The sequence below is a fragment of the Capsicum annuum genome, chromosome 6 (genome assembly GCF_002878395.1).
Source record: "Capsicum annuum cultivar UCD-10X-F1 chromosome 6, UCD10Xv1.1, whole genome shotgun sequence".
NCBI classification, from domain to species: domain Eukaryota; kingdom Viridiplantae; phylum Streptophyta; class Magnoliopsida; order Solanales; family Solanaceae; genus Capsicum; species Capsicum annuum.
The window spans coordinates 198,101,013-198,127,901 of NC_061116.1; the positions used below are offsets into that span (position 1 = coordinate 198,101,013).

General features: G+C 34.8%; 1 protein-coding gene across 1 annotated transcript in view; it reads right to left on the reverse strand.

Annotated features, from left to right (window-relative positions):
* LOC107873966 (glutamyl-tRNA reductase 1, chloroplastic-like) overlaps positions 1–22,970 on the reverse strand; it is a 28,781-nt gene extending 5,811 nt beyond the window's left edge. The window contains exon 1 of the mRNA XM_047414505.1: positions 22,879–22,970. Coding sequence (XP_047270461.1) covers positions 22,879–22,970 — 92 coding nt within the window. The remainder of the gene's footprint in view (positions 1–22,878) is intronic.
* Positions 22,971–26,889: the final 3,919 nt, after the last annotated feature.

The following is a 26,889-nucleotide window of genomic DNA, read 5'->3' on the forward strand; positions in this document are numbered from 1 at the left end:
TTTCTTTTCAAATCATGCAGGACATTTGTAAATGGCTCATAAAGCTTAAAAGAAATTTAAAATCTGAAATCATACATAATGAATGGTAAAACATGCCAATCTGGATATCATGAGCCATTACACTTAATCCAAATATCAAGATTCTTTTCTTATTCTCTCATCAAGCAATCTTAGTGAAATCTAGAATATTGAATACATCATAAATCTGCATTTCAAATCTCTTTTAAATCAGTAAAATCAATCTAAAAATGAGGGACGACTCTTTGGGAGGTTCTTCTAACCGACATGTACACCATGTGAGTACCCATGATGTCCCACGACTTGCCCCCGTAAGGTTAGGGTTGTCCTACCCTTGCCATCGGTGTAGAACAATCTGATCTCAATGATCACTATCTCAATTTTCTACATATAGTGGAAGTCAATGTCTCAACCTACGGTGGCACGTAGTTCTTTAGTATGAAACCGTAATAACATACCCAACTCGGTGCTAAATACTACTCCCAATACTATGCTCAAAAATCTCAAGAAAAATCCACTTTAAGGATAATCTCATATTTCTTAAGTTACATAATTGATAAAATCCGTAACTCATTTCATAAAGTGGTTTTTAACTCTGTTGTGACCAAAAGGTCAAATCTTTCTATATTTCATCAAAAGTAGTCTAAACATGGGTGCATGTATCACATAAATTCTCAAAACAACAATCTCAATGTGGGTTAATGACCCTTATAGCGATAATTAATCAAAACATTTCAACATTTATGCTTTATATCACAAGCATGCATAATTTATACGGAAATCTAAAAAATTTCAGCCTTTAATCATAACAATAATCTCAAACTCATGGAGTTTATTTTCTAAACATTTAAAATAATCATAGTATCTTGAACAACAATATAGGATAAGATTTATCACTTCAAATTCATGATAAAACATGTAAAAATCAGATATCTTTGTAAAATAATGCAAACTTTGGGCACAAGAACGAAAGGGTGTTCATGTTCATAACCCCACATACCTTTATGGTAACGAATTCGTTGAAAGATTGGACCCTCAATGTTGATTGTGTAACCCTAGTTGTTTTTCTCCTTTAGTGCTCTTGGATTATGAACTTAGACTGATAATAGGGTTATGATGTGTTTAGAATCTATTAAATTCATAAGGTTAAGTTTAGGGGTGTGTAACGAGTGCCAAAAGACTTAATTACCCTCAAAATAACCCAAAAACGGAGTGTTTAAGTCACTTGAAATCATAAGATATGCGCCGGATATGATATCGCCTATATTTACATAGGCGCCGCATATGATATAGCCAATATTTACATAGGCGCCGCATATGATATTGCCTATATTTACATAGGCGCCGCATATGCTATCGCATATGCTTTCTAGTGGCCATATGCGATTGTTTAGGCGACACACTCTACTTCGCAAAGCCATAACTCCTAGCTCGGGTGTCGGATTTTGGTGAAATTGGTATCGTTGGAAAGATAATTCGATTATCTATAATTTTGTGGGTAGAAATATGCAGAAATACCACATATTTATCAAGTTCTGATCATTCAAAGATGACCCTTGCGAATTCAAACACTAAAACTTGATGGATTTCGAAACTCTTAGCTTGTACTACCTTAAGTGACTCATGTAACCACACTTAACACATCATAAGCTCTCTTATAACTAGGGTACTCTTGGTAATTTAGGTGCCCAAATATGGCTTATAAAATTAGGGTTTTCACATATACAAACAACGGTTCATTTTCTATCTTAGGAAAGTGCGGGGCATTACAATATCTCCCCCTTAGGGACATTCGTCCTTGGATGACGCTGGGTAATTAACCTAAAACACAGAGGAATATTAGTCTTCAAGATATCATGTGTAACTTATAGAACTAAATCACTGGATCTCAAGAATAATGAGCTACTGAACTGGTCTGCAAGTGCATGAATCCCTCAAGAAAAAGAACTATATGGCTAAGATAGAAACGAGAGTGTCAACTTATGAGTAACCATTACTTTGCACTGGAACTGATCTCATGAGAAAGGATGAGAGGTTTATGACATGAAAACTTGGAGTATTACAACATCCCCCTCTTGAGATTGTTCGTCCCCGAATGATAATAATTTAATGAAAATACTAGGAAGAGATTGTGATACTACACAGGATACTTACGAACTGAATCATGACTTAATATCTGAAACTTAAATTGATAAATGAACTGAGCTGAATTAATAATTTAATTAGACACAAACACATTGCCTCTTGGAATATACATACGTATATGACTGCGGATAGTAAGACTAGCTGGAAAATTAAGAATCTATAGGAGCTTATCTCCTTGCTTGCTAAACTAGATTACAGTCTATATGGACTAAATCATATTGACTGCCCATACTCAAATGGAGTATTTCGTCAGCATTTTTCTACGAAATTCTATTAACATTACGGAGCAACGGATTTGGGCATGATCTGAACAAAACATACGACTAAGGAATCACAACATTAATATAACTCTATAGCATGGAATATAAATATATAACTCATAAACTAGGATAGGATTGCTAGGCCGAAGGCAACGCAACTTCTTACTTTCAATCTTAGCATCACTTCTCAAATGCTCTCTCAACTATACTATTCCCCTTAAATACCATACTCATTTGATTCAACTTATAATTCTCACATAGGCATTGATAAATCTTTCTAAAAGGTCTAAAGTAAACTAAGTCCTCTCAACAAGGCCAAGACTAACTAAAAAATCATAAGATACAACATGCCACTCCACAATACTAGTCTAAACCACACGATTCAATATTCTATATCTTCTTAGAGCTCACACCCTAAGCATAACATGCCTTACCACTTCAATGACTAATTTAAAACTCTTGATATGGATTCACTAGTGCATATTGCATTCATCATCTTACACCCAACATGACATTCAAGCCTATCATTAAAAATCACATATAACTTTAAGGCAAATACCCATAAAGGCATACTTCACATATTTTCTAAACTTTTATCAACGACAATTTTCTTGCACTATTCTTAAAAACATAACACAATTTCTAACTAACCATGACGTGTATCAAAGACTTGGCCTCAATCTTACTTCACACTTTAGCCTTAGATAGAAAAGTATAAATAATCTTTCTTAATGAGGGTCATCAACTCTCTCACATCTAAACCATTTCTCATCCACTATCATCGCCACTATCTTAACATAGGAAGAGGTCACCGAAGGGCTAACACATAAGAACCTGAAGCACGAAAACTACAATACATAATATTAACACTTATCTTAGGCCTGAGGAATAAAATATCAAAGGCATGGATTCATTACAGAAATCTAAGATGAGGACATGCATGATATAATGCGAACTTCACTAATATCATGGGTTTAAAAACTGGTCATACTCTGAAACATGAGTTCATATTTATCATGAGCTATTCAACATAAGACGGGAGTTCATAGATTCATGAGAGATAACTCAAATCATAGAGTGAAGCTGTTACATGCTTGCTAGAAGCTGAGAATGGGCTTGAGCATGCATGATGGGTATAAGCATAGGCATGTGGCATGGATTTATCACGCAAGTGATGGATTTGGTATTGTAATGACTGAAATTCAAGGAATACTCTAGAGTAAGAAGGGATTATAACTCATTATTGACATGTATCATAATCTAATTCTCAAAACTTGGTTTGGTTCTTCACTAACCATCTCCCCCTTAGGTCAAAGATGGTATTCTAAGCATGATGGTCTACTCCATATCCTCGAGATTAAGCCATAATTTCATTATTCTAATATCTACACATAAATGCTAAACTCACAAGAATAAACTAATTTCAAACTTACCGACTTCATTCTCGAACAACCTATCCATATGTCATCCTTAACTTTCTAGCTTCAATAATCATCATCAAAGACTTACACTCTCATTTGCAACCATACCTACATCTCTAATCACATAATCATAGCCTACCAAGATCGCACTTCTATACTTATATTTTCTCCAAACCATGAGAATAATAATCATACTTAAAAGGCTTAACATCTTCAATCATAACTCCTTAACTTAGCTATCAAGAACATCATAAATTATCTAACTAGCCTTTCTTCACCTAGCAATCCAACGTTACTACTAACCATACAATATGCTATAATCCTCGAAAAATAATGCATCCCCATAGCACCTTGGGCATACCTTTACATCATACTTAATTACGAACACATGATCTTAAACTCTTGCATACACTGTTCAGGCCTACTAGATCACCTCCATATAACTAGCCTCAACAACTAAACCATCAACTATTCAAACTTAATGTCTAGAGCTAAACATGATTTACAACCCAATCTCACACACGATTTTCACTTTAAAACTATAGAACATAGTATTAAGAAAAACTAGTACACAATGACAATCGATCATAATCATATGGCCTATCTTATTCATAATCTGTTAACACATCCTCCTTCTTCACATCATTACTATTTACCCATCTCCACACCTAAATTACTTTCATAGCTCTATAAATTTCAACTAAACTTCCTCTTGCAATCTCAGGAAATCCTAAATTAACAATACTCAACCACCAAGTACTTCCATCAAAACCTATACTTTCCTAGCACAACAAATACCATCAATAAATCTTTTCAGACTTCAAGCAAACAACAATCCACTTTAACTCATAATCTCCTTCTCTAACTTCACTAAACTAACAAACAAGGGTATATCACTTCATTACTAATTCAATCATAAGCAAAAATTCAGATATACATATTCAATAAATCGCCCTTACCACCATTCTTGCCACTACACTTCTAAACCCACAAGTTCAAATAACACAACACTTTCAACTAAACGTTACTACTTTTATCACTACACAGAAACCCACACTTTCAACTAACACCAGAATAACAAGATAAACAACAAGTTGCTACTGAATTGAAATAGGCCTCACACGGCTTTTCTAGACTTTGATTTTGTATTTTGAACAAGAAAATTAGATGAATAAAAAAGCAACTATGCTAGTGAATCAAAACAGGCCTCACACGGCTTCACTAGACTTTGATTTTTTACAAACATAATGATAATAAGATTACATAATACAAGAGATAGAAACTTGACACATAACATTCAACGATCTAAGAATACGCCTTACTCTGTATTAACTAAATAACTCATAAGAACAAGGGTATAACTTCAAATCTGATGGACTTATAACATACTAGAAGGCTTCTCTCAAGACGGTTTATGAAACTCCTAAAACTTCTGGTAGTAATTATAAAAGAATTATCTAGGAAGGAACTGGAACTTACCGAACATGTTATTTCAAGAACATAGATAGAGAAGTATAGTTATCATTATAGATTATGAGGAGAAATTCAAAAGTACATCTGACTCAGGCTTTATGCACGATTTCTATAGGCCTAATAAAGCATTTCAGTTTTCGAAACTCAAAAGTACTGACAGGATACTTTCTAGCTCTCTTAAAGTCCCATAACTATCTATGGAGAATGAAGCTCAACTATTTCTGATACCTTGGAAATAAGGCAGATATGGCCTGACTAGAGTAAGATGACAATCTGTATAAGTTTCTTAGAAAACTTTTCTATAGCACGATTTAAGACTTGAAAGAATGGAGACATTTTCTAAATGCCCTGTAGCCTCTCGAAGAAAAGTACAGACGTCTCTATACCATTCCACAAGACTCTACTAGACACGGCTTCATAGACACCCTAGGACACTTGAACTCTGTGCTCTGATACCAAGTTTGTAACGCTCCAAAATTAGGTCCCAATACGTCACACGATGCTTAGGATCACAAGTGACCCCAAGCTAACTCTTCTATTGGCATAACTCATAAGCAACTGAACAAAAAGTATAAATCTATACAAATCTACGAAAAATAACTCTTTTCTGAATAATATAATTGATACAAAACTAAATTTACAAGATTACAACTCTGCTTTTACAACCAAAACAAAAGCAGAATACATCAACTTCTACTGACTGTCTATGAAGCCTCTACTAGTACTGACTGTAGGTAGCAGGGTCATGACTCCCGACTAACCCAACTTAATACGACTGAATAAAGAAAATACGACACTTCTCGAACTGTATAACTAACTCAAGCCCTTGAATCAAAAGGACTCATCACCTACTGACTGGATGACGTGAATTGACTGGATCAGAAGATGTACACTATACCTTGTACCTATATTCCGAGAAAATGTAGCCCACATATGAATACGTGGGTCAGTACCATAGAAACGTACCGAGTACATGGGGGTGCATGAAATAAACATATTTATATGCATATATATATATATATATATATTTAACGATCATGTCAGAAGTTTTCTTTCCAAATCATGCAGGACATTTGTAAATGGCTCATAAAGCTTAAAAAAAATCTAAAATCTGAAATCATACACAATGAATGGTAAAACATGCCAATCTGGATATCATGAGCCATTACACTTAATCCAAATATCAAGATTCTTTTCTTATTCTCTCATCAAGCAATCTTAGTGAAATTTGGAATATTGAATACATCATAAATCTGCATTTCAAATCTCTTTTAAATCAGTAAAATCAATCTAAGAATGAGGGACGACTCATTGGGAGGTTCTTCTAACCGACATGTACACCATGTGAGCACCCATGATGTCCCACGACTTTCCCCCATAAGGTTAGGGTTGTCCTACCCTTGCCATCGATGTAGAACAATCTGATCTCAGTGATCACTATCGCAATTTTCCACATATAGTGGAAGTCAATATCTCAATCTACGGTGGCACGTAGTTTTGGGGTATGAAACCGTAGTAACATACCCAACTCGGTGCTAAATAATACTCCCAATACTATGCTCAAAAATCTCAAAAAAAATCCACTTTAAGGGTAATCTGATATTTCTTAAGTTAAATAAATGATAAAATCCGTAACTCGTTTCATAAAGTGGATTTTAACTCTGTTGTGACCAAAAGGTCAAATTTTTCTATACTTCATTAAAAATAGTCTAAACATAGGTGCATGTAGCACATAAATTCTCAAAACAACAATCTCAATGTGGGTTAATGACCCTTATAGCGATACTTAACCAAAACATTTCAACATTTATGCTTTATATCACAAGCATGCATAATTTATATGGAAATCTAAAATATTTCAGCCTTTAATCATAACAATAATCTCAAACTCATGAAGTTTATTTTCTAAACATTCAAAATAATCATAGTATCATGAACAACAACATAGGATAAGATTTATCACTTCAAATTTATGATAAAACATGTAAAAATCATGTATCTTTGTAAAATAATGCAAACTTTGGACACAAGAACAAAAGGATGTTCTTGTTCATAACCCCACATACCCTTATGGTAACAGATTTATTGAAAGATTGGACCCTCATTATTGATTGTGTAACCCTATTTGTTTTTCTCCTTTAGTGCTCTTGGATGATGAATTTAGACTGATAATAGGGTTATGATGTGTTTAGAATCTATTAAATTCATAAGGTTAAGTTTAGGGGTGTGTAAGGAGTGCCAAAAGACTTAATTGCCCTCAAAATAATCCAAAAATGGAGTGTTTAAGTCACTTGAAACCATAAGATATGCGCCAGATATGATATCACATATATTTACATAGGCACCGCATATGATATCGCCTATATTTACATAGGCGCTGTATATGATATCGCCTATATTTACATAGGCACTGCATATGCTATCGCATATGCTTTCCAGTGGCTATGTGCGATTGGTTAGGCGACGCACTCTACTTCGCAAAGCTTTAACTCCTGGCTCGGGTGTCAGATTTTGGTGAAATTGGTATCGTTGGAAAGCTAATTCAATTCTCTATAATTTTGTGGGTAGAAATATTCAGAAATACCATATATTTATCAAGTTATGCTCATTCAAAGATGACCCTTGCGAATTCAAACACTAAAACTTGATGGATTTCAAAACTCGTAGCTTGTACTACCTTAAGTGACTCATATAACCACACTTAACGTATCATAAGCTCTCTTATAACTAGGGTACTCTTGGTAATTTAGGTTCCCAAATATGGCTTATAAAATCAGGGTTTTCACATATACGAACAATGGTTCATTTTCTAGCATAGGAAAGTTCAGGGCATTATAATCTAACACTTTGTTTATTTTTTGCTTAGAAAAAGATTTTAGAATAAAGAAGGTGATTAATTCGAGCAGTGTCTTTTGCTTCAAATGTGCTAATTTGAACTGGAAGTGGTGGTTGAGAACGGTGAAGTATGCAAGTTCTGATAGATTTGTCATTCATAAACATGAAAAGCATCACACATATATTTTAGAGCACATCTCAGCCCAAAATCTTCACGCCGCAGAAAAGGTCCTCAGTGAATATTTGTGGAGTAGTTTCCCGATTGCAAAGTTCCTTCAACAAGGGTTATGGCCAATCAACTCCTTATGAAATTGGGTGTCCTGATCAATTATTGGAACATAAATACAGCCATGGAGACTGCCAAGGACTTGGTTAGGGAGACACACGAGCATGGGTATGCGGTCCTAGATGCCTACCTTTATATGACTGAGTCCACAAATCTTGAAAGTAAGACGCCATTGCATCTTGATGAAAATGGAAGGTTCAAGTACTTTTTTGTATCCTATGGTGCTTGGATTCAAGGTTTTCAACATTTGAGAAAAGGCATAGCCATCGATGGTATCTTCTTGAGGAGTAGGTATAATGGAGTTCTGCTAGCGGTAGTGGTGTAGGATGCGGAGAATCACATCTTTCCTGTTGCTTTTTGTGTAGCGGACAAGGAGTGTGATGCCTCTTATGGATTTTTGTTTAACAACTGCAAAGTTGCGTCAAAGATACCGAAGAGTTGTGTTTTGTATCGGATAGGCATCCAATTATTTCAAAGATGGGTTCATGTTTCTTCACTTCATCTTACTTTGATTGTTGCATCAAGCATCTTGGAGAGAACATTCGGACCAGCTATCACAACGAAAGGGTCGTGACCCTTTTTTATAGAGCAGTTAAAACATATAGTAGAGAAGAGTTTTTAGACTATTTCAATCAAATAACGGATGTGAATTCCAAGGTAGCAGAACTTCTCGTATGTGACGGTTTCGAGAGATGGACCCAGATATTTTGTCCGGCAGATAGGTTCATTCTTATCAATTTAATGTCTTGTTTGAGTTACAAGTTTAGTATGATGTCGTACTAAGTGATTCTTTTGTATAGTTACAATATTATGACATCAAACATAGCTGAATCGGTGAATTCATTGTTTGGCGATGAAAGAGAATATTCTATCAAGGCTATATTTGAAAAAATAAACAAGAAGTATGGCTAATTTTTTAACAAAAGGCATGTACAGTTTAAGTGCCCAAAAAAAAGAACCCAATTTGTTCTCGAAATCAAAAAAATAATCTCAACGAACGTCAGTTGGGGAATAGGTTATTATCTCATAAAATAGCAGATTACAAATTCGGTATCACCGGACATGGTGATGTTTCCACAGTCAATTTTCAAACATGATCATATACGTGCAGAGTTTTTGACTTGGATAAAATACCCTGTCCACATGCCATGGCAACACTTCGATCTCAATACAGCCATAAATATAGAGCTGAATTTTACGAGCACCCCTCTCAATATTATTAGGTGGGAAAATATGAAATGGCATATAGTGGGCATATTACTCCGGTGCCTCTCGAAGAATCTTGGGTTATTCCTGCAGAGCTCATGGGGAGTTAATACCCCCTTCATATATTGACCCAAGCACTATCAAACTGGAAAGAAAGCCAAATAAGAGGAGGCATAGAGTTGGAGAATCATTTTCATCAAGAAGAAACAAGTGCTCTGTATGTAAGCGCACTGGCCACAAAAGAACTACATGCCCGAATTGTAATCCACCATGATCGTTGTGGTTGTAAAAACTTGTGTTATTTTTGTGGTGGAATTTTATATATTTAAATCATTGTTGTGAACGTAATATTATCATTTATTATATATAAAATATCTTTTTAATAACTTATGCATCAATAAAAAGAGGCAAAACATGAACTTAAATAATACAGCAGACCATAAGTATTTTCAACAGACTACCCATCTATGGCAACAGATGGACATTAGCTGGAAGAACACAACACAGTTCCATCAATATTTTCCTCCAACAAATGATAAATCTATCACAACAGATGGATAATTTGTTGACATAAACCCAACCGATGACCACTTTGTTCCAACATATGGTCCATTTGTTGAAAGAACTCAAAATCTAGAATTTCTATTTCTACTAGATTCAAAATTGCTCATTACCTCCAACCGTCGACATGTTAACATGTATGTTTAGAATAAGAAATAGACAGAATGAAAATTGAATAAGAATTAAAAAGCCAAAGTCGACTAAAAATAAATTTTTTACTAAATGATAAATAAATATATTTGGTATAGATATCCGAATTGACAGATGTAAAGAAAAAAGTCCAAATGTAATACAATGTATACTACAAACTGGTAGATTTACGCCGGAAAAAAACTTACCTTAATGATAAAGGAATATGTTCTTTGAAGAGAAGTGGTTGAAGATGTCACACGTAAAGAAAAAATGCAAGAAACAAATAAAGTTTAGTAGAATGAAGATTAAGGAGGGACCTATTTATAGAGGATTGAATCTGGATGTGTAAGGATAAAAGGCACATCTTTTAAGCTCCATTGTATTAATTACATTCAAACTGATGGCATTTTATTTTCTGTGAAAAGTCGCGACTTTTTCTTTTACATTAATACTTCTCACCTTTTCAAAATGATTTTAAGACTTGATAACAACCGTTAATATTGGTTACAACAGATCATCCATCTGTCGCAACAGATTTACCATCTGTTGTAACAGATTATCTGTATGTACAATAGATGAGATATCTGTTGCAACATATGTATTAACTGTTGTGACAGATAGACCATCTTTTGGCGATGTTTTGATTTCTTCTAACAGTTGATTCATCAGTTGCAACAGATGGAGAATTCGATTCATCGGCTGTTTTGAATGTGTTAGATAAAAAGTCACTACTACCTATTTTTTAATAGTCATCACATGCGTGCAAATGAATAAATAATGTTTGGTCTGTCGCAACAGATTTACCATCTGTTGTAATATATGGATTATCTGTTACGACAGAGAGACCATATATTGGAGGAGATGTTTTAATTTCTTCCAACAGCTGATTTATCAGTTGCAACAGATGGAGATTTCGACCAACAGCTGATTTATCATGACTCTTCACACTTTTTTTTTAATAGTCATCACATGCGTGCAGATGAATAAACAACACTGTCTTGATGGGGTAGGAAGAATAAGGTGTGTGCAATGGATCCACTTTCATGTGTAGGAGTTATGTATTATTGATCAGGCTACCGTGACAGACACACATAAAGTGCAATGATTTTTGAATGCAGTGTTTTACCGACTAGACACTAATCCTTCAAACAAGATCCTACATTGTATAGTTTAGTTTGATAGGTGCGAGCTGATAACGACGAAGGGTTCCAAGACGGTGTTGTCGATAACCTATTACAATTTAATGACGATCTATGCTCATGTTTTTGCATCAAGTTTGGGGAAGGGTTCAAGTTTTTGGCGGCAGTATATATATCCAATAGTGATTAGACCGATTTAAATGGCGCAATGGACTTTTTGAAAGGCCTCCAAAGCCCCGCATTAAATCAAACAATGATGGAACCAATAGAAATTCCCCTGGTCCAAGTTTATATAGATGGATTGCTGGAGGAGACTTTTATACAATAGAAGGTGCTTGGGGGAATACCTGTATAGGAAAAGGAGGCGGAAAAGGCCATATATCATCTCAGACCTTGTTTAAGAGGAAACACAGGGAAGTAAGTAAGGAACTTCTAGCGAATCTGGCTAATGAAATTGACATGAGAAACGAAAAAACTAGATGAGCTTCAAATATGGAAGTGTATCCAAATATAAAAATCGATCAGTCGTTTAAGAAAAAGAAGAATGGTCAATAGCACTGGAGCTGGACACTTTGCTCGAGAATGCAACTAGCGATCGTGGCCTGAATGAAGACTCTCACAAAGTGCAGGACCAAAACTCAAAGGAAGAAGCTTCGCGAGCATAGGAAATATGTACGATTGTCGAACAGAATTGAAACATGAACCAACAACTCCTGAATTAAAAATTAGGGAAGCTAAGGCATCAATTTTTTAAGTCTAACTTACATGCCATGCCTTCTATTTGTGGCTATGATTAGGTCAATGGCAGTAGAAACAAAAAGGACTGAATTTGGAAAGAAATTCCATTCCTTGTTGTTTCCACTGCCTTTGATTTGACTAAAGCCATAAACAGGAGGCATGGGATGTAAGTTTAACTTGAGAAATTGATACCTTGGCTTGATCCCATATTTTTAATTTAGGAGTAGGTGGTTTAAGCTTTAATTTTGAACGACAATCTTACCACCTTCCGTGCTCGCGAAGTTGCTTCCTTAAAGTTCTGGTCCTCCATTTTGTGGGTCTTCATTGAGGCTACGCTCACTAGTTGCACTCTCTAACAAAGTGACCAGCTCAAGTCCTTTTGACCATTCTACTTTTTCTTCAATGACTAATGAATTTTCATTTTTGGATACACTTTTACATTCGCAGCTCATCTAGTTTTTTTCATTTTTCATGTCAATTTCATCAATCAATTTCGCTACACTTTCCTTCCTACCCTGTGTTTCCTCTTAAACAAGGTCTGAGATAATATATGGCCTTCTCAACCTCCCCCTTCCCGCACAGGTATTCTCCCAAGAACCTATTGTTGTATAATAGTCTCCTCCAGCAACCTATTCATATAAATTTGAACCAGGGGAATTTCTATTGGTTCCATCATTGTTTGATGCAGTTCGAGGCTTCAGAGACCTTTCAAGAAGTCCATTGAGCCATTAAAACTGGTCTAATCACTATTCAATATTTATACTGTCACCAAAAATTTAAACCCTTCCCCAAACTTGACACAAAAATATGAGCATAAACGATTATTAAATTATAATAGGATATCTTTACTACCTACTTTGTCCCTCAGCCTTACCAGTTCGAAGCTAACAATCTTAACTGTAAAATGCCATATCTTATTTGAAGGATTACCGCCTAATAGGTAAAGAACAAATATTCACAAAATCATTGTATAGAATGTGTGTTTTCATGATAGGTTGACTAGTAATACATACCTCCCACATATTAAGTGGTTCCATGTACAAGCATCTTATTCTTCCAAACCCATCTTTACTATAGCTTTTAATGTTGGTGGGGAAAAAGTAGATCCAGTTTTACTTGCTTTTATCTGTAAAAAAAAGAAATACATTTGATGTCAAACAAGAGAAGAACAAAAAGAACATTAGAAAAGGGTAACATAAAATTGAGTGAATCAATAGATGATCAATCTGATGCAACAGATTACCCATTTGTTCAACTGATAAGGTATCTGTTACAAAAAATGGATACCATATTGCAACAGATGGTCCATCTGTTGGAATAAATCAAACCATCCTTGCTACTGGTTTGATTTCTTCAAACATTTGCTCCGTCTGTACAAAAAGGTAACACAAAATTGAGTGAATCAACGGATAACCAATCTGATGAAATAGATTACCTATCTGTTCAACCGATGAGGCATTTTACAACAGATGGATGACATGTTGCAACAGATGATTCATCTATTGGAATAAATTAAACCAGCCTTGCTACTAGTTTGATTTCTTCAAACAGTTGCTCCGTCTATTCCAACAGTTGATTCATCAAACTGTACTGATAACAAGGCTTTTTAAGTTCTCCCAACAGATTACTTTTTTTGCATATTTTAATGAAAATAATGGTTCATTTATTCAAGACTCAAAAGTCACCTTTTCTTCAATTTTCTCAATTAATAGGAAATTGGTAATGGGTAAATCATTAATAGCAACAGATGTAAATAACTAATTTAAATGACATACAAAGAAGAAGACGAGTTGAAAAGAGCAATAGTGAATCATACCTGCAATGTGAAAAAATCAAATGGATCAGAACATCCAGTTCAGTCGAGAAAAGATATTGATCGGTTGATATCTGAAAGGACCCTCATCCGAAAGAAGAGAGAAAAAAGAGGAAAAAAGGAAAGAAAAAGAATTGAGAATAAAGAAGAGTGATGGATGAGTTGAGTCTTGAGTCTTACTTTATGGTTGAAGGAGAGAGTATTCTTCTAGATATGAGTTTTAAATATTCATTAATAACTTTTGACTTTTGAGGGGCACAAGAAGACGGTGACATTGAAAAGACCAAATAAGACTACTCACTCAGGAGATTTTTGAGTTATCCAAGTAATATTTTTTACTGCCTTAGTACTTTAACTTTTTTATCTCAGACAAGAAATACCTAAATTGCTTTAAAAAAAAGGTCTTAAAATATCTAAGTACAACAGATAACAATTTTTATTTGAAAATTTCTAAAGCTCAATCATCTGTCACAACAGATGCAGCACTTGTTTGATAATTTACAACAGATACATAATATGTTGCAACAGATGAATTAATTTGTTTAACTAAATCCAACAGAAAAGACATTTGTTGCAACAGGTTGAATATTTATTTTTATACAATTTTAATTGATTTCAAATATTAGACTAATACCTTAATTGATTAATTTAGGACTAGGGGTGAGTTCTCATAGGGTCAACTATAATTTCAATTAAATCTTTTCGCAATTGCATGATGAGACGGTATTGTGTTCCTCCCGACCAGAGTGGTCGATCGATTACTCTGAGCTGAACCGATTCTTACTACCTCAAATATTCAACTAATACCTTAATTGATTAATCTAGGACTAGGGGTGAGTTCTCATAGTGTCAACTACAACAGATGGCAGAGCCTATTTTATAATTTACAATAGATGGGTAATCTGTTGCAATACATGACATGATTTGTTTGATTATTTACAACAGATGAGTAATTTGTTACAACAAATGATTTAATCTGTTTGATAACTTACAACAGATGGTTAATCTATTGCAACAGTTTGAAAATTTATTTTTATAAAATTTTAATTGATTTCACACGTTAGACTAATACCTTAATTGATTAATATAGGACCAGGGGTGAGTTTTAGTAACGCCCCAAAATTGGGTCCCGAGACGTCACACGGTGCTTAGGGGTATAAGTGACCCTAAGCTAACCCTCCTACTGGCATAACTCATAAGCAACTGAATAAAATGCTCAAGTATACATGAGATCAGCAAAATCATAGAACTTATCTGAACTTGATCAATACAATTATGAACGTTACAAGGTTACAACTCTACTTTTACAAATGAAACTGAAACTGGATACATCAACTTTTACTGACTATCTATGAAGCCTCTACTGGTACTGACTTCAGATAGATGGGTCATGACTCCCAACTACCCAGTATCAATACGACTAAAGTAAGAAAATACGATACTCATCGAACTGTATAACTGACTCAAGCCCTCGAATCAAAAGGGCTCATCACCTGCTGACTGGAAGCTGCAAACTGACTGAATGCGGTATATGCGCTATAACTTGTACCTACATTATAAGGCATTGTAGAATATAGAAATATATGGGGGTCAGTACTTTAAAGAATGTACTAAGTATGTGGGGGTGCAATGTAACATTATAAATAATATCATAAATGATTACGAAAAATCATGCATGCTGACGATAATGACTTTCTTTGCTTGAATTAATTGAAATATATTGCTGGAAACTCATCATTAGTAATGCAAGCATTATATATCTCATAAATCATTATACTCAACTCAAACTCTTTAAATCATGACTTAGAGTGACTCGGTAACTCATGAAACTTGAACTCTTATGGACTTGGGAGTTTCTTATAACTGACATGACTACACCATGTGAGCCGCATGGAGTCCAACATTTTTCCCTCCTAAGGAGAGAACCCCACATTGGCGGGGTTGTTATACTCTTTCCAGGGAGTACAACCTCAATCTCATTATCACAATCTCATACTCGGTCTCTGGCCCACAATTATCAACATCAATCCTACGGTGGCATGTAGTTTTGACAAAATACCACATTTCCCACTCGGTGCTAAATACTCCTCCCAGACAGCTCAGAATGCATTAGGAAATCCACCTTAATCAATATCAACTCATGGGTCTACAATAGAGACCAAAACATAAATATATATATCATCGGTAAATCATATACAACTGTGGATTCCTAACTCGACTCAAAATCAAACAATCTTTCTCAACATTAAGATGTATGAATTCATTAAGTCACGGTAACATCAATAACTTTGAGGAAATATCAAGACTCATTATAACAACTCAATCTCATAAATCAATATACTCGATAATCCAATTTGTCATAAGGAGGCTTAAAGTTTGACACATGTCTTAAAAGCACTTGAAATACCAACTCGTGGTAGAAACATGAAATTCACAATATTAAATATCAAGTCATAATTTGGAAGTTGTAAAATACTCATGTATCAAAAACTTCAAGAAAACATCATAGAACTCATTCTTGAGTCTCAAGCTCAAATATCAATATATATATATATATATATATATATATATATATATTCAATAATCAAACTTCTCATAGAAAAGCTTAAATCATGACTCTTATCTCAAATCATTCGGAAATCATCAACACATAATAACAATATTCAACTCATGGTATAAGTTTTAAGGAATAAAATGATGAAATATTCATGTGTATCAATCTTCATTTGCTCAAATATCATAAATCATCAATAAAGTAATTTGGGTGTAAACCCTCTTTGCAAAATCATGGATTTCAATAGTAGAAATTAAATCTTTGGGCACAAGAACGAAAGAAGTGTTCTTGTTCAAACCCCACATACCTTGAATTATAAATTTGGGATTGAAACTTCTTTCTTGCACTTTTAGGCTAAGATTCTTGATGCCTTTGACTAGGAAAGCTTGATTCTTGAACCACGTGGAGAAATCTATGGGAGATTCTTGAATTTATTGGAAGAAGATTGGATTATTTTTTTTTGGGGGTCTTGGAAGAAAACCTTAGCTTCTAGAGAATTCTTGGAGAGATTGGAGAGAAATAAGAGAAAATGATCTTCCCTTTACAACTTGGATATATTTATAATACCAAAACGGGCAAAAAATACCAAAATGCCCTTTTGAAAATCTAAAATTTATTGATCGGGGCCTGTGACGGTCCGTCAGAGGGACTGACGATCCACTAAGTCGTCCATCACTCAAGCGCCAAAACTGGGATGTTCTTCCTCGGAGTGACGGTCGAAGTGATGGTCCGTCAGGAATCTGACGGTCCACCAGATCATTCGTCACTCGGGGGCCAATAATGGAATATTCTGCCTGGACCTGACGGACTCCTTGACGGTCCGTCAACTTTTTGATGGTCCACCACTTTGGCCGTCACACGATGACAAAAAAGAGGGGTCACTTCCTTGGCTTTACGGGACACTTGAAGGTCCACCAAGGACATGGCGGTCTGTCAGGTCCACCGTCAGGCCTGGGCAATTTCGATATTATTTAGTAAAACGGTCATAACTCCCCCATCCGATGTCAGATTTTGATGAAATTGGCATCAATGGAAATCTTATTCAATGCTCTACAGGAAAAAAAGTAAAAATTAGAGAAATTTTATATGTTTCTATCATCATTCACTTTGGAAGTCATTTCTATATACTCAGAAGATGGATTTAGACTCAAGGAACAATCGGGGTATTACAATTCTCATAGGTTCAACAACAACTTCAATTGAGTCTTTTGGAAATTGAATTATAAGATGGTATTGAGTTCCTCCTGAACAGAGTCATTGATCGATCACTTTGAGCTAAACTGATTCTTATTACCTCATATATTAGACTAATACCTTAATTAATTAATCTAAAATCAGGGGTGAGTTCTCATAGGGTCAAGTACAGCTGCAATTGAGTCTTTTGGCAATTTCATAATGAGACGGTATTGCGTTTCTCCCGACCAGAGTTGTCGATTGATCACTCTGAGCTGAACCGATTCATGCTACCTCATATGTTCAACTAATACCTTAATTGATTAATCTAGCACTAAGGGTGACTTCTCATAGTGTTAACTACAGTAGATGGCACTGCCTATTTGATAATTTACAACAGATGGGTAACCTATCACAACAGATGACATGATCTATTTGATTATCTATAATAGATGAGTAATTTGTTGGAACAAATGACTTAATCTATTTGATAACTTATAACAGATGGTTAATCTATTGCAACAGGTTGAACATTTATTTTATACAATTTTAATTGATTTCACATGTTAGGCTACTACCTTAAGTGATTAATCTAGGAACAGGGGTGAATTCTCATAGGGTTAACTACAACTTCAATTGAATTATTTGGTAATTGAATGATGAGATGGTATTGTGTTCCTCCCGACTAGAGTCGTCGATCGATCACTCTAAGCTGAACCAATTCTTACCACCTTATATGTTCAACTAATACCTTAATTAATTAATCTAGAACTAGGGGTGAGTTTTCATAGTTTCAACTACAACAGATAGCAGCGCCTATTTGATAATTTACAAAATATGGGTAATCTGTTGCAACAGATGACATGATCTGTTTGATTATTTACAACACATAGGTAATCTGTCGCAACAGATTACTTAATTTGATTGATAATTTACAACTGATGCAACAGGTTGAATATTTGTTTCTATACAATTTTAATTGATTCATATACCTAAATTGATTAATCTAGCACCACGAGTGAGTTCATAGGATCAACTACAACTTCAACTAAGTCTTTTGGCAATTTCATGATGAGAGGGTTAAAAATTATGCATATCTTTTATAATATTAAAAAATAATTAAGATAAATTCAAATCAAATTAACATTTTTAAAACTTTTCATTCTTTTCCAAAATACAAATCAACCCATACAAATCATCCATTTGCGAGAAAAACGTTTTATCATTTCAAATCTCGTGTTCTCGCTTTTTTCTCTTTCTCACTCAATAATTACTCAACAAATTGCTCTACTCTTTACAATAGATCAATTTTCTTCTCATTTTCGACCACATAGGTATTATTTTTTATTTCATTCTTGCTTGTATCATTCATTTTCTCTATCTTCGTAGGTAACAGAGTTCTAAAAGAGCTCTACATTTGTTATTTTTTTCTAAAAAATAAGGGTTTTTAAGTTAATGATGAAAAAAAAACTTTTAGTTGTATTATCTTCGATAATGGATTTACAATTTTGACTTTTGATGGTAAAATCATAGGAAGAACTCAAAAAAATCCCAATTTCTATCGCAGTGTTCCATTGATTATCGTGGTGTTACTAAATGGTGTTTGTTATATTTGTGGTAGTGGTGGTTGTCATCATCGTCATAGTGGCACTGGTGGTGGCTGTTGGTGGTATTAGTTGGTGGTATTTGTGGTGGCTGTTAGTGGTGTCGGTATTCGTAGTGTTTGTGGCATTGGTTTGTGGTATTTGTGGTAATTGTTGGTGTTTCATCATTGATGGTATTTGTAATGTATTTTTTAAAATTTATTCATACATCAATTGTAATGTAATTTTTGTTTTTTTATTGTTTGTAGGTAAAACATGTCTCCCAAAAGAAAAGAAAGTGAAAGTGCATCAACGTCTGACCACCCAAAAAAAGGCTACATTACAGAGGGATTCGGAGGAGCTTCCTGAACAATCTCAGTGAGGAAAACAAAGTGAAGCTGAAGAAAGATATGAAAACAACATTGAGGGAGGTGGACAAGGGTTTGTAGATGGTAATGAAGAAAATAAAAGTGAGAAAGAGGAGGAATTATAGAGTAAGAAAGAGAAAGAGGATGATTATCAACGTGATGATAATGGATCATCAATGGGGTGTGAATTAATATCGACATTCCAGCATGATCCGACCAAAACTTTTAGTATTGATAAGTTTCAAGTTATGACGCCGATAAATGACCAAAAAGTAGAAAAAAAACTAACTGGTGAAATTGTACTTAAATGTCAGATAGGGAGTAAATTTATTTATTTTAGGAAAATTATGAAGGACGAAAACATAGACGAACTTTTTAAGAAGAGTTGTTTTGGACGCTTTCTTGAGCTGCCTGAGTCCCCTGCCCGTCTCCATATGAGGATGGTATATGGTCTTCTCAAGTGCAGGGTCAAGTACGTAGGGGATGATGAAGATTCAAAAAAGAGGGGCAAAAAGATGGATGAAATTTGGATAACCTACTGTGGCATGCCGGTTTGTTTTGGCTTGCAAGAGTTTTCCGTAGTGACGGACTTGAGATGCCATCATCCAAAAGAACCACCTATCGCCAAGGGAACACCCTACAAAAGATCCAAGGCAAGAAAATGCAAGAAAAAATAGATGGGTTGTTTGACATTGCTCGACGGGGCTACAAAGCATCAGATTTGTTGACAGATCTCATGGATAAAATCATACCAAAGCAGTACAGGGAGAAATTATGCTTAGTTTGGTTTGTCTATTTAGTTATATTGGCAAGAGACATCAACAAGGTCATAGAAGATGATTTGCTGGTGCGTGCTAAGGATTTTGATAAATTCAACAATTATCCCTGGGGATATGACAGCTTCTACTTGACTGTCCAATATTTACTGACAAGGCTATCCTCAGGGACGACCACATTATATGACTTTCCTTAGGCTTTCATGGTAAAATTAATAACTATTTTAACTCATCCATTAAGTTATATTGAATATAGTTATTATGACTTTTTTTGCGTGCTTCCTGTTTACATTTTTTAGGCTTAGACATTTGAAGTTATTCCTCCCCTCCAAAAGCAGGTAATGGATTACCAGGATGTGGTTTCTCATCCAAGGATATTTAGGTGGTTGGCTGCAAAGAGCAACACAAAAATTAAGGAGGTTGGTCTCTTTAACCCTCTGGATGATGTAGTACGTCTTCTTCAAGTAAAGTTATTTTACTTAATGAAATAAAAGATATTAAATAGATGTTATATCTGGTGCAACAGATGTTATATCTGATGCACCAGATGGGACATCTGTTGTAACCGATTACCCATCCTGTGTCAACCGGTGTAATAGATTGATAATCTGTTGCGACAAATAATTGATATCTTATATCAAATTACTCATTTGTTGCTTTGGTTCTCTGAACCCAACTCCTAACAGATTAACCATCTACTATAAATTATGCAACAGATATGTAATCTGATCTAATATAATGTTAATACATATACAGATTATCTATTGCATAACATGTAACCCAACTGATTACCCATATTGTGCAACTGGTGCAACAGATTGGTAATTTGTTATGACATATGATTGATATTTTGTATCAGATTATCCATGTATTGCTCTGGTTCTCTAAACCTGATTCAAACGTATTTTAACCATCTACTGCAAAATATGCAACAGATTGGTAATCTGATGTAACATATTGTTAATCTGTTGCAGAAGTTGACTGTGTTAAAATTTAACCCAACTATGAAAAATATTATACTATATGATTTAAATGTATCTATCTTTTTCTTCTAGGTTGTGCATCCATGGATCGTGCCTACTGAGGAGGAGTCGTTGATGACTTCTTATATTACTCCAGGTCATGTTGATATTATAGCAAATCTAACGGTGGATTTAATAAAAAAGGAATTGGCTGGAGCAACAGCCATAAGAAGAGTAGTAGTTAGGCGAGGTCAGCCTAATGTTAAGGGTCTTCATAACCAACCTACTAAGGTAGATTCGGGTGCTTCTTCTGGAGGATTTGTTGGTATTGGTGGCAAGCATGCTGATCCTGCTACCACTTGTGATAATGAGCATATTGATTACCCTTACACAGGTCTCTCCCACCCCTCTTCACCCTCGTGTTCTCATTGCAAATGCAATGAGTACAAGGATAGTCAGGATAAACTCTTTGAAAAAGTAGATGCTATCTCTAGAGCTGTCAAGTAATTCAAATCCAAGAGAGGTGTCATACCATCCAAGAAGGTGAGGGAGCTATACACTCCTACAGTATTGGTTAGGAGGAAGAAAGGAGAAATAACCACGTATTATTCGGTCAGAAATCAAAAATAATTACGACTCCTCCCTCTCCAAAAGCTATTGAAGTTCAGGGGCCATTTAATAAGGTGGAAAAATAAGAAAAACTTGGCGTCGAAGAGAAGAGGGATCTATGACAGGACAAGAATGTCAAGCCAAGTGCACTAGATTACCCCAGGCCTCTGTTTTCCCCCCAAGACTTCCAAACTATGACAGATATGCATATGTGGTACGAGGACAAGGCAAGTTTACTTTTCCTAACCTAGCCTTCTAATCTACCCCATGAATGAGAAGTTATGCAACAAATGTGAAATCTGTTGTAACAGCTGGGTATTCTGGTGAACCTGGTAGTGGTTCTGTTGTAACTTACTATCCATCTGTTGCATAAGTTGCATTGGATTATTAATTTAGAGAACCCTATGCAACAGATGGACCATCTTTACAATTACTAACCTATTTAAAAATTGACTTCTTATATCACAACATATTGCCAAAATTCTCTACCTCATGAGAAAAAGGCAATTAACATACCCGGAAGATTATGACGCTGCCGATAGGATAATAGACCTCAAATTCTGCAAGAAGCTCAAGTATAAGTACGATCAACTCAATTCTGATGCATTGTCCTGTGGTGCAGGACTTGATTTCTTAGGTTTTACATTAGACTTGAATAAAGAAGAAATGATAAAATATGTTAGAGTGGAGAGGCCAAATCCGCACGGCAAGAGCTGGACCGAGGCAAAGAGGATTCTTGCAGTCATTAGCGTGAACAATATAAATTATCGGGTTGCTGAGATACTACTCGAGGAGGGAAAGATCAAAGTTTATAACTACAACGAACCTGCCGTCGACGAGGTCAACCTTTTTCTCCTCGTGCAGCCACTGATGGAGTTGTTGCCCATCTTGTTGAGGGACAGTAAACTGATAAATCATTTTCCAAAGAAAGTGTTGTTGAAGAAATCATGGGATTTTGAAGGTCGAAACAACGGCATGACCCTTTCAAAAAATGATACCGGTTACGCATGCGGCTCGCTTGCTCTTGCACACATGAAATGTTTGCTAACCAGCACAGAAATGACCGAGCCAATGACCTTCCTGTGCGATAATATTGTGGCAAACCTACAAGAGGTCTGGGCTTATGGGGTACTACTGGATGCTTGGATCCTGTGTATATAGAAGAGCCTGTGAAATAATAATTTTTTATTTCAAGTCACACTTTACTTTACTTTAAATTACATGTACGTGTAGTGGCAATAATTTTTTTCTGATGAAAGTTGAGTTTTTTATAATGCAATAGATTGTCAATCTGTTGTGAAATATATTCTATCTGTTTTGGCAGATAGTTTATCAGTTGCAATAGATTGGTCATCTGTTGCATTATGCCAATGTTATTTCTATCTAATATAAATCTAACCTGTTGCAACAGTGGGAAAACTTGTTTGATAATTTTCAACAGATGACCTAAATTTTACAATATATGCCTAAATCTGTTAGATATTTTGCAATAATTACGCTTGAATACTCATGTGGTCGACAACACCAAACCAGTAGTAAATACACCACTATGAAAATTTCAGCAATTAGGCTTGAATATCCATGTGCCCAACAGCACCAAACCAGTAGAAATAGTGGCAACAATGTAGTATCTTCTTGCTCGATTTTATTTCTCTTTAGAAGCCTTGACTTTGTTCAACAAACCCCAGATTACACGATTTTCTTATGAAGGGGGTCGTTATTCATACCAATCAAAGTAATCGCATCCACCTAATTTCTATAATAACAAGAACACAATTACAAAGTAATTACAAGTAAATAATTAATCAACTAATTAAATAAAAAAATATTATCTTTGAAATCTTACAAGTAAAAAACCTACGACCTGAATTTTACTGAGTACAAGAAGTCTTAAATAGAGCTTCATGACTGCACTTACAATATCAAAAATTGTTATCACACAAAACAGTGGAAGATGCGCTGGACATTGTCAAGCTTCGTTAAAAAAATGAAAAAAAGATGAAGAAAAGAAAGACCAAATGCAAATTATTTGAAGAATTTAGATATAAAAAAAATAAAGATAAAGAAGAAGATTTGGAAATTTAGGGTTAAATTTTAGGAAGAAGATGAATATGTAAGACATTGGGGGAGAATGACCGTTGGTGGCCAAATCAGACGCCAAGTCAGCAAAAACTGTCAACTTGACACATTTGATGTCTATTTTATTTTACGTGTTTAAAATAAAAATTGTCTACTTGATGCCTATTTTATTTTAGGTGTTTGAACTGAACACTGTCGATGGGTTCCGCCTTTTTTATTTCAATTCACTTTCACTTTTTTTACATGTAGTGAAAATTTTTATGTCCTATGAAAGTTGAATATTTATAATGCAACAGATTCTCCATCCGTTGTAAGAGATATTCTACCTGTTCTGACATATAGTTTATCTGTTGCAATAGGTTGGTCATCTGTTGCATTATGCTGGTGTTTTTATCTAAGTCTATCTATTGCAACAGTGGGAAGATTTGTTTAATAAACTTCAACAAATTAGCTACCTGTTCCAACATATGTCTAAATTTGTTCGATATTTTCCAATAGATGTGCTGTCTATTGCAACAGATACATTATCAGTTGTACTATTTGAATCTAGTATTCCATTTCAATTAATAAGTTTAAAACTGAGGAAATATAAAATTCATAGACAAAATAAAATAAATCAAAGCCTTAAGAAATTAGCTGAAATAAATCAACGAATAAATGAAATGTAAAAAAATTATTGTGGGTGTAGATCTCAACAATTTAAGTATTAATGCCAAGAATTTCTAAGGAGGGGTGAGGTTATTACTTTGACAGACTCAAGCTATAAGGATCTACTCAATATGGATAAGTTCAAGTTGTTCTTCATCCGGTGCTATGGAATTCGACTTTGCTCGTCGTGGATCTTTATTGTCGCTTATGTATGGTTTTTGCGCTTTTTGTTTTTTGTATTTCCATAAAAAGAGTAGAGTAGCATGTTGTCAATGTTGTTCAGCAGTAGCTTCTACATCCACCTGGAAAGCCAGAATTGCTCAATGCTAATCACAGAGATACAACAAAACATAAAAGGATAACTCATCTGTTCTAGCAAAGCAAACAGGTCTTTCTCCTATTTTAAATTATCCCAAATAGATTATATTTTTGTTACAATAATGAATAAATTGTTGGGACAAATTTCAACATGAAAAAGACTTGTATGATAATTTCCAACGGATGAACCATCTGTTGTGATATATGAATCATCTGTTGAAGCACATAGGTCATCTGTTGGTACAAATAAAAGCAGTACGAAGAGCTGTTTGATTTTCTAAAACAAACGAGACATATGTCGCAATAGATACTTTATCTGGTGCAACAAGTTAGTCAACTGTTACAACAGATGTATATATCTATTTGATAATTTTTAGCAGATGTGTCATCTATTGAAACAGAAATGTGTCTATTTGTTAGTTGGAAGACATATATATGCACCTTCTTCAGGTCATACTGCTCTCCTTTGGACATTATACATTGCTCAGTGCAACACACAGACAAAGGAGTTGCAATTTCATTTTGTTGGATGCTTGATAATGCCTTGGAAATCACTTTCCTTCTCCTTTTAGTCTTAATCTCTAATGGAGTAGATAGAAATTAAATCCTCTTTAATGGAATGACACCCCTCTTAGATGTCAATTCCTTTAAAGAAGCAGTTAATGCATTAATAGCATTAATCACTACATCATGTTTCGCCCTGCAGTCTTGACATTTGCATGCAGAACATTCGCTGGGAGAGTCAAAATCTATATAACCAGTATAATCATACTCATAATGGTTCATTTTAAATACTGTAAGAGGAGCATCATTAGCATCAACAGCAGCACCACTACCACCACCACATCTCCATCACCACTAAGACCATTAACAACAACAAGCCCATCCTCTAAAATTATTTTTTTTGTAATGGCTGTTGCTCCAAACAATTTCATTTTCATTCTGTTGATGACCTTAGGGTCCGATAAAGTAAGTAAGAAAAATGGCATCTTCAACTCTAGATTGGTCAAAACTAGCAAAGGATGCACAATCTAACATAAATCATTACATATATTAGAATGATGATTAGATCATTCAAAAAAATTATTAATTAAAATAAAAACTTAATTATAATTATACTTACTGCATCCTTCGAGGGGTTGAAGATATCAAGAAATTTTGCATTTTTATCTGTTTTGACCGCCAACCATGTCAAGATTTTGGGACAGGAAACTTCTTCCTAATAGTTCACTTGTTGCCTCAAATAAGGAATGGCTTCAAATGCCCAAGCCTATAAAATAACGCAAATAAATCAAAACCATTATTGAGCGAAAAATGAATGATATCATAATAAAAGAAAGAAACATTTACCATGAAAGCCCATGGAAAGCCTTATAAGTTGACTATCTTTGGCGCTAACGGAGTCAACAAATATTTGACAGTCATTTTAAAGATTTCATAATCCCAAGGATAGCTGTTAAACACCTCAAGATACTCGGAGAGATTTATTAAACCAACACTTATGTTGATGTTAACGTCTCTCGCCCAAAGAATATTATGTACAAACCAAACCAAGCACAATGACTACTTGTGCTTCTTTAAAAGTCCTTTACCTTTCAACGCTTCTATCAAATTTTTATTGTTGAAGCTCGGACCAATAATGGACACTAGGTCATCACGATCACACGACTTACCTTTGCCTTTTTTGGGTGTGCGGGGTGCTTTTTTTAGGTCAGAATAGGAATAACTTGAGAAGGAGGATAACATTTTAGTCCAGTAGCTATGGCAAACTCCTTCCAACCAAAACAAATAG